At 31.3% G+C, this 16,924-nt stretch overlaps 1 protein-coding gene across 4 annotated transcripts in view; it reads right to left on the bottom strand.

Moving 5' to 3' along the window:
* LOC130452930 (disco-interacting protein 2) overlaps window positions 1–16,137 on the bottom strand; it is a 266,446-nt gene extending 250,309 nt beyond the window's left edge. For all 4 annotated transcript variants that reach the window (XM_056792470.1, XM_056792469.1, XM_056792468.1 and 1 more), the window contains exon 1: window positions 15,775–16,137. In XM_056792470.1, the coding sequence (XP_056648448.1) occupies window positions 15,775–15,859 (85 nt within the window). In that variant the 5' untranslated portion in view covers window positions 15,860–16,137. The remainder of the gene's footprint in view (window positions 1–15,774) is intronic.
* Window positions 16,138–16,924: the final 787 nt, after the last annotated feature.

Below are 16,924 nucleotides of genomic sequence, written 5' to 3' on the forward strand. Positions count from 1 at the left end.
CCCACGTTTAAATTTTCTACACCAGTTACCATCATGTATGTAGCGCGTCACAACCACAAGCAGTTTCTCTTCTCTATGATCATTTTTCTACACTGAACACCCCAACAAATAACCTTCATTTTGCAGTAGTAAAATCGAGGGTTGAATTAACGTTTCCCAGCAGAATCCTTCAACGTACTTAACATAAATAATAATTTCTAAGAAAATGTACGTAATAATGTTTCTGGTAAATGTTCTATAAAGAGTCGTAGAAAATATTTCTGATTTGGATTAGGTTAGAAAAAGTTAGGTTATGACGTGAATTGTCAGCAACATTTTTAGTTAATTACACAGCCACTGGCTAGATTTAAAAATAATGAACCAATTGAAAAAATAGAGAGGAAGTTTACATAGATACAAGAACTGATGTTCAACCCTTAAGGAATAGTCTAGTGTCGCTACAACCCTTGCGTTCACCAGGTGGATTCATTGAGCCGATGACATCAAGCGACATGTAAGATCTGGCCACAACAAAATACGTTTTACCGCGTCACGACGAAATAAAACATTCGTTGCGCGTGCCTTACGTACGAGTCGAGAAAACTTACATCATCTATGTCCTTGGAAAGGAAAAAACCGAGACGATCGACCAGCTGAAACCTTGACTTGATTATCCACCTACGAGACCAGCAACCACCGACCACAGCCGATAGATTCCACTGCACCAGCACAGCCACATCAACAGCACCAGCAAGAACTTTAATTCGTTATTAAGCCAATCGTGGAAAAAGTTTTGTAGTCATACAATTATAAGCGATAGGAAACTAGGATTCTACTCCTTTGAAACATCGCGGGTTCATTGCTTTTCCACTAATTCTCTTTACTACGTTTTTCTTCTTTAATAGTAGTAACATTTTTGTCTGATAAACGTTTGAATAAGTGTCCGGTTTCATATTGAAAATGTCTCTGGTTTCATAGATTTCTTTTATCAACAAAACTCACTGGACAAGTTTTTGACTCGGCTTTTTTTCCAGATAAAGAAATTTACTTTCGGTAGATCTTTTCCTAATTCCAACATTTTGAATAGCCTAAATCTCCTCCTTGTACGTTAATATGCTTGACAGAGATTTCAAATTCGATTGCATAACTTTTCTCATCATTTCTCTCAATTATTTTGATTAACTTCTTTTCAGCAAACGTCAATTATAACTGGTAATCAACATAAAGTGTATAAAACTAACGATAGAGGGATTAAAACGAAACTAACCAAAGAAATGGTAAATCCTGAAGCAACTAGTATGAATCAGATTGAAATTGTCTCAAGATGTAAGTCTTGTATATATGCAATTATTGAATTGTCTAATTTGTTGTTTGAATTAACAAGAATCGATTGTATTTGAAAAGAAACTGGAGCAAAAAAAAGAATGTTCAATATCGGCGATCTATTCTGGCTCAATTTGGGTTGAATTTTCTCCTTTATCCGCCATACTGGTTTCCATTTTACCTGAATAGAATTTAAAACAACGCCGCACAATGCCAACACGAGAAATAACTTTATGAAATGAGAAGGCACGTAGCGACTATTTGCAAAAGTCCTCGCTGCCAGGCGTAGAGAGAAGATTTTATAACAAAAATATTTGTTAAGTTGAATTAATCGGAATTGTTTCTAATATCGGAGGGTGAAAAATCTGAGCGCAGCTGGTTAGTACATTTATTTGGTTCGTATCGATACTAGCCAATTTCGCGAAATTGCTAAACATCGTTTAATAAATGTGCTGCCATCTATGCAATGTCGTAACTGTTTCACAACTGGAAATTACTTTAATTAACCATTACAGATGTTCTAATTTTCAAATTTGAACATATATATGGAAAGAAAATATAAAAAATGATCCCAATCCATACCGGAGTATTTCTTTTAATTAAAAAGCAGCCAATAGTCGCTAGAGGAGAGATCAGAATAATACGGTGGCTTGTTGGCGGATCTGTATACGGTGTCTTCGTTTAATGGTAGAGAGGAAGCAATTTTCGGTATTTCCTTCTTCTTCTTGTAATGCCTATCCATGATGATCATTCTTCATGGATATCTTCAAGGCCAATTCATAAAGTTGACTTTCCGCTTGCAGGTGACGTTTGCCGTTTGACGACAAACGGTTATGATTGGCTCTTTTCTATTGCTACGAAAGTTGTGACGAACGGCTGAAGGGAAAAGATAAAACAGCAACCTCTGCCATTATTCTGTAAAACAGAAATGCGCAAAAAGGTTTTGTATTGAACCAGGTTCGAAGTTTTTAATAGTAAGTTAACAAGTTCGTTTTCTACGTGGACATTTGTTTATATTTTGCCTTGCAGGATGTAGCAACGTCAAGTTAAGAATCATCTGGTTAAGTGAATATAATTTATCAAAATTTATCTATGTAGTTTTATGGGTTGGGAATCCCTGTGTAAAAAATTAAACACCTACTAAAAAACATTGTTGAATAACATTTTTATTTTTCGTCCGAAATCAACAGAATTATGATAAAAAAATAGGATTATTAAAACAAATTAAAAAATATTTTGTGTGTAAATGTTTGAACATTTATTTTGTATAAATACGGAAAACATGCAAGTCCTGTTGTAGTTAAATTAAAAAAATAATGAAATGTTTAATTGTTTTTATCTTATTTTCAGTTTTAACTGAAATTGTTGTATCTGATCATGTTTTATGTCGTAAGTATACGTTAATTCAATTTAGGTGATAATTTCGAACAAGTAATCGAAAAGTGCAATCAAAAATTTTTAAACAAACTACAAAAAAATAGAATTTATACGGCAATATCAACTGCAACTTTTGAGGCTTATGGCAAACAAATAATAATTTTCAATTCAATTTTTGTGAATTGAAAAAATTCATTTTATTTTATTTACAGCCCAAATAGTTTTTAGTTTTTGTGAATAGATATTAATTCCCGATTAAAAATGAAATTTTTTGAGTTTATCTTGAGTGTTTCAAAGATTTTTCCAAATAAAGATCTTTACGTCCCAACAAAGGTTTTAACATCGCAATTAATGACTTCGGAATAACTTCAAGTTTAGAAATAAATGAAGCAATTGAATCTTTAACGCCTGTGAACACGCTGAAACGAATTTGTAAAGAAATTTTCAGCATTATCTGATAAGGAAAGTATGAATTTGTTGAGGATCCTTCGAAACAACACTTAGACATACTGGGCTCGGCTGGACTGGATTGATTTTGATCGTAAAATACCAGTTGAAGACATAGTTTTTGAGGCCAAAATAAGCGCTTCCAGTAAAGTGACGTGTTCGGCAAGATTGTGGGATACTATGATGAAAACTCGTGGCGTGTCGTGGCGTTGTAACTGATACAATTTGTACAAAACCAAGTCGATATTTATGGTCAATAAAAATACCAAAACAAGTATCCAGTGAATTTACTACAGAAGATGTGGAACATTGAACATTCTAAAGGATTAGAATAGCACTGAACAATACTTGTGATTGGTTTTGGTAGTACGGTTAAAACCTTACGAACTACTTTTCTTTTTCCAAGGAGTTACCAACACTATAAATTATTTTCCTCTACTCTTCTACCGAAATTGTCTCTGTGTAAGTCTAAAAGTTCTCTTCCGATTGGTTTTGGTAGTTGGGAAGAACCTTTTCGAAGCTCTTTCCAAATCATGCGACATCCTTTCAATTTTCTTCAGTATTATTAGCCACAAATACTAAAGTAACACCTTGTAGAAAACCCTTCACGACACGGGCAATTATTTGATCGTTATTCTTCAGTTAGTAGTTGGTAATTGCGCTAATAATTTTTAATTGTTTCTTTTCAGTTCCAGGTGACAATGAAAATCCGTTATGCAGTAAGTACACATTTAATTTTCTATAAGATATTTACAAGGGTAGTTTGCAAAGTTTCCGATCTTAACTCGAGGTTGGGCACTGTCTACGGTGACTTTGCACCATCTTTCTGCAATCGTAAATGTCCAACATCAATATTCAAACATGCTGAATAAGATTGAAAAGATAGAAGAGGTCTAATCAGCTGGAAAAGTAATGACGACTGTTCTGGACAAAGTATAATGTCTTGTTTCTTTGTACGGTCAGAAATGGTTCATTTAATTAACTAAATCCAATTACAACAAACAAGTAACTTCGGTCTCAATAATTCGATTAAAGTTCAAGAAGATCAGAACTAAAAGTTCGATACTACTGATGAAAAGTCCTTAAATACTAAACGAAATACACAACCGGTCAAAAGTTTTGAAACTGTTGCCATCTCTAGGTCATGCCAGATATTTTTGGGACATTTTGAAATAAGAATATAGTAATAATAAAACTACAGTTCGTAATATATAAATTTTTGATTCATCGATGTTAAGCCCCCATTTTCTTTTATTATTTCTACAGGGAACTCTATGATTTTTGATTGGTATGGAAAGTTAAATTGCGTCCGTGATTAACGATTAGACAGTTCAAAAGAGAGTCATTTGAACAAAATAAACCTTCTACATTCTCTAGCTATCCTGAAGGAGAGAAATACCAATCAAATGAGGAAATCTTAGCTAAAGCAGAAGTTTATTTTGAGGCCAAAGAAACTTCGTTTTATAAAGATGGTATAGGTTAAAAAACCACTGATTTAAACCCCCTTGAAGGAACTTATCTTTATTAAAAAGCTGTATACTAGATTGCTCGATGTCTATTTATCTTTATCAAATATTAATAGCACATTTATATCCAAAGGTCCTTGCGAAAAAAATGAAGTGTGGGTAACGGTTCCCGATTTGATCCCGGAGCGGACCTGCCAGCATCCAATCCCTTTACCTAACATAACGAATTCTTTCCCCGAAAAGATTCAAAGGTGCGAATGTAATATAGAGAAAGGTTACATCAGGGATGAGAAGTCTGGATCGTGTGTGCCGATTAAAGAATGTTCAAGTAATTATACACGTGTCAACTAATTTTGCAAAAAAAAATAAGTTCTAAAACAATTTTTTTTCAATTATTCTCATTAGTTTGTACCAAAAATGAAGTATTAAACGAAAATCCTACGCCTTGTCAACCTGAAGCTACCTGTGGAAATCCAGATCCTAAACCGTCCGAACCGTGTGAAGAGGATTGTGAACCTAGATGCGAATGTAAAGATGGTTTTGTTAGAGACGAAGCTTCTAAAAAGTGTATACCTAAACAATCTTGCCCATCAGGTAAATTTAATATATAGATTAAGTTTCTCAATGATTTTATTAGAAAAAACTGCTTTCTTTGAACTTAAATTACTACACGAACTATACACCCGTGTCAAACTGAAACTGTTTCACTAAAATGTTTTTTAAGAAAATCTATTCACATAGAAATGATCCCTTGGTCACTGCTTGTCGCGTGAATGGCTGGATTAATTCTTTGAAGTAGTGAACGATGGAACTGACCATTTTTTTTCCGTAAATGCTGCCGGTGGAACTGGGAAAAGGTTTTTAATACCAAAACGGTATCCCACTTGCTTCGTCAGATATTGCAGCTACGTAAGGCGATTGAACAAATAAATGAAACCCCAGCTTGCGATCTTTCTAGATAGCCAAGCCGACGAACTTACCGCATGTTTAGTCATTCATTTTCTTCTCCAAACAATTTCTCGATATTGGTAACGATCAAATACTTGACTCATCGTCTGGATACATCATATTTCCTACCACTTTTTATCTCTCTACTAAAACTAAGGGTTTTCCAAACATTGCTCAAAATAACAAAGATCAAGAAGCAAAAGTCGTTAATGCCAACGAAATTTCAGATTCAAAAAAGCTGGCGAATTAACAACATACGAATCGATCGATTCCGTTACTAACCAAGATGATGTTGTCAACAAACAAACAAACCAGCCACGTCTTTGAAATGGCATCGGAGCCAAAATTTTGAAAAGAAAGTTCCAAGAGCGAAGACGTTTTGATTCCACTGATTACTTTGATTCCGAACGTTGTGCCAATCGACTTTAAACGGTTGTAGTTTCCAGTGCACTGTTTGTGGTTTCAATGTACTACAAAATGGCCAGTTTCCAGTGCACTGTTTGTGGTTTCAATGTACTACAAAATGGCCAGTTTCCAGTGCACTGTTTGTGGTTTCAATGTACTACAAAATGGCCTGTTTCCAGTGCACTGTTTGTGGTTTCAATGTACTACAAAATGGCCAGTTTCCAGTGCACTGTTTGTGGTTTCAATGTACTACAAAATGGCCTGTTTCCAGTGCACTGTTTGTGGTTTCAATGTACTACAAAATGGCCAGTTTCCAGTGCACTGTTTGTGGTTTCAATGTACTACAAAATGGCCAGTTTCCAGTGCACTGTTTGTGGTTTCAATGTACTACAAAATGGCCTGTTTCCAGTGCACTGTTTGTGGTTTCAATGTACTACAAAATGGCCAGTTTCCAGTGCACTGTTTGTGGTTTCAATGTACTACAAAATGGCCTGTTTCCAGTGCACTGTTTGTGGTTTCAATGTACTACAAAATGGCCTGTTTCCAGTGCACTGTTTGTGGTTTCAATGTACTACAAAATGGCCAGTTTCCAGTGCACTGTTTGTGGTTTCAATGTACTACAAAATGGCCAGTTTCCAGTGCACTGTTTGTGGTTTCAATGTACTACAAAATGGCCAGTTTCCAGTGCACTGTTTGTGGTTTCAATGTACTACAAAATGGCCAGTTTCCAGTGCACTGTTTGTGGTTTCAATGTACTACAAAATGGCCAGTTTCCAGTGCACTGTTTGTGGTTTCAATACACTACAAAATGGCCAGTTTCCAGTGCACTGTTTGTGGTTTCAATGTACTACAAAATGGCCAGTTTCCAGTGCACTGTTTGTGGTTTCAATGTACTACAAAATGGCCAGTTTCCAGTGCACTGTTTGTGGTTTCAATGTACTACAAAATGGCCAGTTTCCTTGTCGGAATACCAACTAAGAATGTTTTAATAATTCGAATTGAATATTCATAGTTAAGACAGGAAAACGTCTATCGAGTCAACTAATACCAAATAAACGAACTATGTTTTCGAAGGTAATGAATTTCAAACTAAACCATTCAAGTACCTAAAATTCGATCCGTTAGAGATAAAGCAAATACCCAAGGTACTCTGTGAACATATTTGAGGATCGAAGCGTTTAAATTCAAGACCACAATCAGTTCAGTGCAGAAAAAAAAGACCAATACCGGTATCGCTTTTATTAATATTAATCATTATTATTATTATTATTATCAACAGCTTCTTGTTCCGATAACGAGAAATGGGTAGAATGTGCTGAAGCATGTACGCCAGAAAAAACTTGTCGAAATCAAAATCCGAAACCAACGAGCGAAGTATGTACGTTGCAGTGCGTCGGAAGATGCGAATGTGATGAAGGATACATCAGAGATCAATGTACAAATAAATGTATACGTATTGAAGAATGTGAAGGTAAGTGAAGAAGAAGAAATAATAAGTTTCATAAAATGGAGACGGGAATTATCAAATGAAGCTCATCGGAATAAATTTTTATTAGAGATAGATAACTTTAACGCCATCTATTAATAAGAAGCAAAACTTTTTGTATTTTGCAGATAAAGAGTGTACAGGAGAATATTGGAACGATTGCGCTTCAGCATGTTTACCAGAACCAACCTGCTTTTATAGATACCCAAATAAAAGTGGAGTCGTTTGCAACAAAAAGTGTGTCGGAAGGTACGAATGTAACAGTGAACTTGGATATATCAGAGACCCCACAACTGGAAAATGTACATTGGAATGTCCAGGTAAAATAATATTTTTCCATTATCAACAACTCAAAATACAACGTCAAACTAACAACTATTATGTAATACATTTCTTGTTTTTCATTTTTGATTATATTAATTATGTATCTTTCTTCTTTTTCTCAATATATTTCTGTTTGAAACTACCCAACGTGCACAGGATATCAATATGACATTTCAAATTTCATTGTCTTGATAAACAAAAAGTAATTTGAATACAGTATATTTCAAAAACGATTAATTTTTAGACAAATGTGGCCTCAACCAAGTCCGAGCTTGTAGGACTGGCGAAGAAGCAACATGTAATAATCCAAATCCAAGTTTACGTACTGGAAATGACTGTGATGATAAAGATGATGATAACGACGATCATAACGATGATGACGATGATGATGATAACGGCAATCAAAACGATGATAACGATGATGACGATTGTGATGATGAAGATGAAGATAAACATGGCGATGATAATGACAAAGACTATGATGAAGATAAACATGATTATGACGATGAAGATAATCATGATGATGACAAAAACGATGATAAAAATAATGATGACCAAGAAGATGATAAAGATAAACCTGATTATGACGATGATGATGATGATAATGATAATGACAAGGACGATGATGATGATAATAAAGGTAATGACAAAGACGATGATGATAATGATGACGACAAAGACGATAATAAAAATAATGATGACCAAGAAGATGATGATAAAGATAAACCTGATTATGACGATGATGATGATAATAAAGGTAATGACAAAGACGATGATGATAATGATAATGACAAGGACGATGATGATAATGATAATGACAATGACGATGATGATGATGATGATAAAGGTAATGACAAAGACGATGATAATAATGATAATGACAAAGACGATGATAATAATGATAATGACAAGGACGGTGATGATCATGATAATGACAATGATGATTGGGTCGAAGAGTGTTTGTGTGCTGAAGGTTACGTGAGGAATACCGCAGATGGAACCTGTATTCTTGAGAAATACTGCCCGAATTACAAATCTTAATAGTCAATTATTATCGATTTCAAGGTTTTTATGTTAAATTGAATACTGAATATATTATAAAATTCGAAGTACATTTCACACGCTAATTTTTTTTTGTATAATTAACCTTACAAAAACAATAAATACTATAAAAAATAAATATGAATATTCATTTAAATAATAATCTTGATACGAATATTTCAAATTTTCGTTTGAAACTTATTACGCCATCTGTAGAGCAACTATAGAAGTAGAAACATTGGTTTAACAAATTCCTATAACAAGTTTTGTTCTTGAATTCGATTTTAGATGGCGGTACAAGCTTGAACGTCGATCAATATATATTGTGAATCGCCATTTTCATTCCAATATCAATACAGTAAACAAAATTCATTATTATTATTATTATTTACCTTTTCTTGATATTGAATAAATTGGATTTTCGATATATGAAAACAAAAAAGGTGTAGCTTAACCTGAAAGTAGACAGTGGCGTTACTATATAGGTAAAATATCTTTTAAAATTCTAGATTTAAATGTCCATTTTTTTAGATTCTGGTTCTGTTTAGTTGAATTTTTGAACATAATTATAAACTGTCTGTTTTGTGGAAAATATGACTAAAAGTTATTGAGATCGAGTTATATAAATCCCTATACCAAACTTCAAAATCATCGGACAACTATAATTTTTTTTTGTTTATTTCACAAATCACAGACGTTTTGAGTTTTTCGCAATATTCCGGCAATTTTTCGAAAACAGATAATTTTCCGACACTTTCTACAAATTCAAACAATTTCTTGAATACGTTTATAATTTCGATTTTTTTTTTTTTTTTGGTTATAATAGAGGGACGTTTCGAAAAAGATAATTTTCCGAAATTTTCTTAGAAATGCAAACGATTTCTTCGATGTTTTGAATTTTTTAGTAATATTCCAGCAATTTTCCGAAAAATATTCTGTTCTGAGCTATTTCCCAATATTCGAGCGATTTTCCGAAAAAAAAAGATATTTTTCTCTCATTTTCCCAAAGATTAGAATAATTTTTCAAATTTTTGGACAAATTCAAAGGTTTTTTATAATATACCGGCGTTTTTTCAATAAAAAAGAGTTTTTTCGAGATATTCCAGCCTTTTTGCCGAGAAAAAAAAGATAATTTTCAATCAATTCCTCAAAAATTCAAACAACTTCTTGAATTTTTTTAAACACTTTGAGGTTTTTGTTTCTTCACTTTTTCGGAAATTCAGACGTTTTATTCAATGTTCTGTAACGTTCTGAGTTATTTCGTAATATTCGAGCGATTTTCCGAAAAAAAAAAAAGATATTTTTCTCTCATTTTCCCAAAAATTGAAACAACTTTTCAAATTTTTGAACAAATTGAGAGGTTTTTTATAATATACCGGCGTTTTTTCAATAAAAAAGGGTTTTCCATCATATCCTAAGAAATTTCTTGGATATTCTAAGTTTTTTCGAGATATTCCAGCCTTTTTGCCGAGAAAAAAAAGATAATTTTCAATCAATTCCTCAAAAATTCAAACAACTTCTTGAATTTTTTGAAACATTTTGAGGTTTTTGTTTCTTCACTTTCTCGGAAATTCAGACGTTTTATTCAATGTTCTGTAACGTTCTGAGTTATTTCGTAATATTCGAGCGATTTTCCGAAAAAAAAAAAGATATTTTTCTCTCATTTTCCCAAAAATTGAAACAACTTTTCAAATTTTTGAACAAATTGAGAGGTTTTTTATAATATACCGGCGTTTTTTCAATAAAAAAGGGTTTTCCATCATATCCTAAGAAATTTCTTGGATATTCTAAGTTTTTTCGAGATATTTCAGCCTTTTTGCCGAGAAAAAAAAGATAATTTTCAATCAATTCCTCAAAAATTCAAACAACTTCTTGAATTTTTTGAAACATTTTGAGGTTTTTGTTTCTTCACTTTCTCGGAAATTCAGACGTTTTATTCAATGTTCTGAGCTATATCGTAATATTCGAGCGATTTTCAGTAAAAAAGAGTTTACTATCATATCTTAAGATTTTCAAGGGATTTCTAAAATTATCTATAATGTTTTGAGAGTTTTCTTATTAGTCGAGTAATTATTCGAGAAAAATAGAATATTTCCGCCATTTATTTAGAAACTCATGCGATTATCTCGATGTCTTTTAACTTTCGAGTTTTTTCGCGTTATACGAGCGATTTTTCCAAAAAACATAATTTTCTCAAAAATACAAACAATTCGAGATTTTTTTTATATTTGACCGTTTTTTCAAAAAAAATTCCGATACTTTTAGGCGATTTATTTTAGTTTATTTGCAATATTCAAGTGATTTTTCAAAAAATAAAGATAATTTACTGTAATTTTCTTAAAAAATAAAATAATTTTTTAAATTTTTCGAAGGTTTTTTTATAATATTTGGACATTTTTCAATAAGTATAATAAGTTTTCCATCATATCCTAAGAAATTCAAGCGATTTTTTGAATCTTCTATAATGTTCTGATTTTTAGCATACAATTTTTCGAAAAGAAGACAAATTTCCGTCATTTTCTTAAAAATTCAAACAATTTCTTGAATCCTTTCAAGCTCCCTGAGTTTTTTTTATAATATTCGACCTTTTTTTTTCAAAACAGAAAAGAAAACTTTTCGATACTTTGTCGGAAATTCAGACAATTTATGTTCTAAGTTTTTTCGCAATATTCAAGTAATATTCCGAAAATAAAAGATATCTCTCTCATTTTCTCTCAAAATTGAAGCTATTTATTGAACATCCTGTAACATTTTGCGTTTTTTTGCAATAATCGACGCATTATTCAAAAATTAATAACTAATTCTGATACTTTTTCAAAAATTCAAAGAATTTCTTGTATCCTTTCAAGCTCCTTGGTTTTTTCTTTATAATATTCGATCTTTTTTTTTCAAAATAAAAAAGAAAACTTTTCGATACTTTCTCGGAAATTCAGATGATTTATATTTTGAGCTTTTTCGCAATATTAAAGCAATTTTCCGAAAAAAAAGATAATTTACTGTAATTTTCTTAAAAAGTAAAAAATTTTTTTAAATTTTTGGATAAATCGAAGGTTTTTTTTATAATATTTGGAAATTTTTCAATAAGTATAATAAGTTTTCCATAATATCCTAAGAAATTCAAGCGATTTTTTGAATTTTCTATAATGTTCTGATTTTTAGCATACTAGTCAAGCAATTTTTCGAAAAAAAGACAAATTTCCGTCATTTTCTTAAAAATTCAAACAATTTCTTGAATCCTTTCAAGCTCCCTGAGTTTTTTTATAATATTCGACGTTTTTTTTTTCAAAACAAAAGAGAAAACTTTTCGATACTTTCTCGGAAATTCCGACGATTTATGTTCTAAGTTTTTTCGCAATATTCAAGTGATATTCCGAAAAAAAAAAAAAGGTAATTTACCCATTTTCTCTCAAAATTGAAGCTATTTATTGAACATCCTGTAACATTTTGCGTTTTTTCGCAATAATCGAGTCATTACTCAAGAATTAATAAATAATTCTGACACTTTCTCAAAATTTCAAACAATTACTTGAATTTCCTCTAATATTCTATGTTTTTTAGAGAAACCTAACGATTTTTCGAAAAATTTCAATTTCAATTTTCAAGTACTTTTCCCATGCATACATAATAATAATTACTACATCAAAAATACGGAAATTTCAACGAAATATTTATCACAACTCAATATTACATACAATACAATATCAATTGACCAATTTTCTAGTTCCAAGATATATAATGTTACTGCCAAATCAAAATTCGAAAGCTAGTTCCATTGTTAGAATACGTAACTAGCTGGAAATAACGATTTACCGCTGGTAAATTGGAAATATATCAACGGGAAATTTGTTATCGATCCCGACACTAATTTGCCGAGATATTGATGCGAGGAAACGTCTGCATACTCTCACTAATTATAACCTTATTCTTAAAATAATCTTATCCTCAATATTCTACCGCATATTCAATATATTACGTCTCCAAATTATTAGTACTAGAAGTCAAAATAATAGACGTAAAAGTGACAAATAAATAATTATCTAAAAAATTGCATTTCGTTCGTGAAACGTACACACGTCCGTACGCTTTTATACCCAAAAGCAAACTGGCTAGCACCCATGAATGTGGATGAGGACGCGTGAACATCGCGCGAACCTTTTGACGAAATACCGACTCCGATCGGGAAACAGGCGTGATCGCGCGATTACCCCGCGAAAACCGTCCACATTCACGGCATTACCGCACAATGGGGCCACACTAACGAGACATGACATTAATTATCGCGGTAATGAACGTTAACCGTAGGCTTAGCCACGACTTAACGCGACAATTTAACAACGGCATTAACATCGCCGTTTGGCGTTAGGCGATAGCTCAAGTGGCGATGTCAAGAATCGTGGAACGCATCTTCTTTTTCTTTGTTTCCTTTTTTTTCTCTATTCGGTTCAATTCTCATGAAATTCAGAGCCCTGTCAACGTCCATCTTGCTTGAATTCCAAGTTGAATTAATGACGTTTTGATCGCCAATAACGGTCAAAAATTATCGCTTTAATAGTCATTGACGTTAGCCGCAAGTGTGGCCCCAGCTTTAGTGTAGAGCCACCTTTAAATATGATTATTATTATAGTCTAACAAACTACAAATGAAATTAGTCAGCTACATTTTCGTTTGATGAAAACTTTCGAATTGAAATACTATTTTAATGAACATCAATTCAATAAAATTCGTTTTTGAAAAAAGTCTATAATTTCGAAACTTAAAGTCAAATATGTTTAAGAGGGCGTAATCTGTTTAACGCCACCAATGTTTAAATAAATTGTATGTGAAAAATTATACGAAAATAATCCTTTATTATATTTAAACACCCAAAAGATCCTCGCCAATTCCTTTGTCCCTATTAATAATGTTTGATTAGTTTCACAAACAATATCTGATAAACTAATCTGTCGTTATCAATGTTAATTGATTATTATTAAGCAATTAATTGATATCATTGAAGATATCCAACATTTGTACAATTGAAAGAATGAGGAACAGTACTTTTAACTTATTTTAAAAATAGATAAAGTGATTCAGTTAATCACAAACTATTTACCACGTCAAATACCCTATAGAAATAAACAAATAGTATTGGTAATCCTTTATCTACGAAATGACTAGGACAGGTGTTTTCCAAAAGAGAAAAACATCCATGTTATAGTCAGCGTTTTATCTTCACATCTCCTATAAGATTGAAGATTTCCAAGAGGTGGTCCATTGCCCCAAGGGAATAGTCATATTTCGTTTTATTCGCCCTAAGTTCTAACTCAAAAGGTCTAAATAAAATTAACATCTACAGTATTGCCATATATAATTAAAAAACATTTTTTAAAGCTGTCTATAGATTTAATAATCTAGACCAATAATCGGTAAACTGTACGTACATCGAATTTGGTACGTCCAAGTACAGAATTAACTGATTCAAAAAACATTTCATTCAAAATCGTTTTTATTTTGGCTATTTTTAAATTTAAATTTAAATTAAACGCGGCAATTATTCTGCCCGCCTGTATTTCTAGTATTTTCGCAATTTGAGCAATTTCGAAAAAAAAACTAAAGTCCGTTTTTTCACTCGGCTAAACGCCTCGGCAACTCCAGCCTTGTGATAAAAATATGAATTTAGTGCCTTAATACATAAATAAGATTGTCTTCATTGTATCAGGTACTTTTGAAACCACCCTCGTACATATTACGATGTTTATATTGTTAATATTAATTATTGTTTTATTAGGTAGTGTAGACTCTCACTCCTAATTAGTTTTATCATTTTTTAAACGTTTCCTGCTGTAATTAAGCTCAAAAAATGCCAATGACATAGTTTTTTCCCATAAGTTAATTTCAGTGTTTTTCTTAACTTTTAGGTTAGGTCTTTTTGAAAAATCTCTCGCATGTGGTACAACTACATTTAGAACAAAATACAAACAAATAATTATTTGAAAAAAAAAATATTCAAGTTTTTTTCTGCCATAAAACAGTCTGTTTAATATTTACAAGGGAATGTCACGTAATTTTTTTATTAAAAAATTAAACTAAAAACTAAATAATTGACCTATAAAACAAAACATGCGCCACGTAATTTAATCCAAACATAATTTTTCGCTCGCAATTTTGTATATAAACAAACAGTTTACACTAAAACCAAATTCTTTAGTAAATATTTATATCATTTTGATGTCCAAATAATTTAATAATAATAGATAATAGTTTTTACAAAAGAAATATTAAAAATTGAATATTTCTTATATTAATTGTTACTAAAATATACGATATAGTTTGATATTTTATTCAAATTTATTTCTAACTTTTTCTAACCTGAAAAAGTATAAGAAAAATGAAAAAACGACAACATTGCCACATTTGAATTAATTGTTTATTCATTGGAATACGTGCTTAAACCGCAATAATGAAGTGAACAAACTTTACTTTTACCTGTTCAGCCAACCTTGTTGGTTAAATTATTACAAAGTGAGTCATAATAAGAAAAGAAAACAAGCACCTTGTTGAAACGATTCAGTATATACATGTATGTAATTGAAACCATTGATCTTTGACTCAAATATTATTATTGTAATAGAAATTAAAAAAAGCACTAATAGAAATAGTTCTTATTTATAGACAATGATTTAATGATTACACTGCATCTAATCTCTAGAAATTTACTATTTGACTCATAACCTATGCAAAGATGTTTTATTAAATTATCTTTTTATTGTGTATATATCAAATCATTATTAAAATTATTAAATAAGTCGTTAAATTGTTTACAACACTTTTGCATTGAAAATACTATAAAAGTGAATTATTTACAGGAAATATAAAACTTCGCACACCTTGCTTCACATTCAATACATACAGGTGCTTAACGATGTTACACAATTCATCGTAAACATCCACAATTTATTTAAACATATTGATTATGGTTAGTTTATTAAACAATCCTACCTTCTGACAGTTCTAAGTCCAGTTCGGCCAGTTTATCCCTTACATCCTCGGGCAATTTGGAGATATCAATATTTAAGTCCTCCATATCAATTGTAAAGTTTGTAATCACAATAATAACTAAACAAATTCACTAAAAAACTACACCGTATTAATAATATGTATTGCCATAATTATCAATATTTACTATTACAAAAATTTTAGCCTATCGGTAAACTTTCAGTCTGTTTTGTAGGAAGGATGACAGCTGAGATTCCTAGAATGTTTTGTTCGCGTCTAAACTCAGTTCAACATTTCATTCATTTGGCGAATGTCCATTTATTACATATCTATAGGCAACTAACTATACTCAATATATCTCTTATAGGCAACTCTAAATACAGTACTTTAACAAAATTATTAACACAAAAATCTCTACTATATTTTCTAAATATATTGAAAAACTCTTTTCTTTTTTAGTTATAATAATTTTATAACTTAATTGAATTGTGTAATGGTTTAAAAAAAAGTTCTTTTCTGATACAATTACTACAAGTTTTGCCACCTATGGTTGAAACAAAGATTTGAATTTTGAGTTAGACATACACGTAGATTGTGTATTTGTCCATTTAAAACAAGATGTCTCTAGTGTCAGTAGCCATTTCTAGTCCCCTTCGAAAATGATTTTATTTTCAAATTTTAAAATTGTGAATGATATAAAGAATAATTTTAGAATTTATCAATTATTGAAAGTTTTGAGTTTCATTATTTTGCTATCTATGGTTGAATTACATACATTAGTATACATTCAACTGATTGAAATCAGATGTCAAATAATTCAGTAGCCATTTTTATTCCATTCGGGAAATCGCATTGTATTGCCTGACAAATCAAAATAATAATTGAATACGATTCTCTTTTACACTAATCTCAAATTTAGAACTCTGAACTAATTGGTTCAATTTATTATTTATGTTTTTTTATTTAGTTATATTCCAAATTTTGTTTTGTTTCTATCTATTCGTGAGGTACCGAATCAAATAATATGTCATATTGATTGAGCATTAGGCATTAGACTTTCAGAACACAGAGGGCGTGGTATTGACAATTAATAGAAGTTATTTTAGTTATTTTACTTGTTTTAGTGAATAAGATAAAATTAAATACCCTAATG

The sequence above is a fragment of the Diorhabda sublineata genome, chromosome 2, assembly GCF_026230105.1.
Source record: "Diorhabda sublineata isolate icDioSubl1.1 chromosome 2, icDioSubl1.1, whole genome shotgun sequence".
Taxonomy (NCBI): Eukaryota; Metazoa; Arthropoda; class Insecta; order Coleoptera; family Chrysomelidae; genus Diorhabda; species Diorhabda sublineata.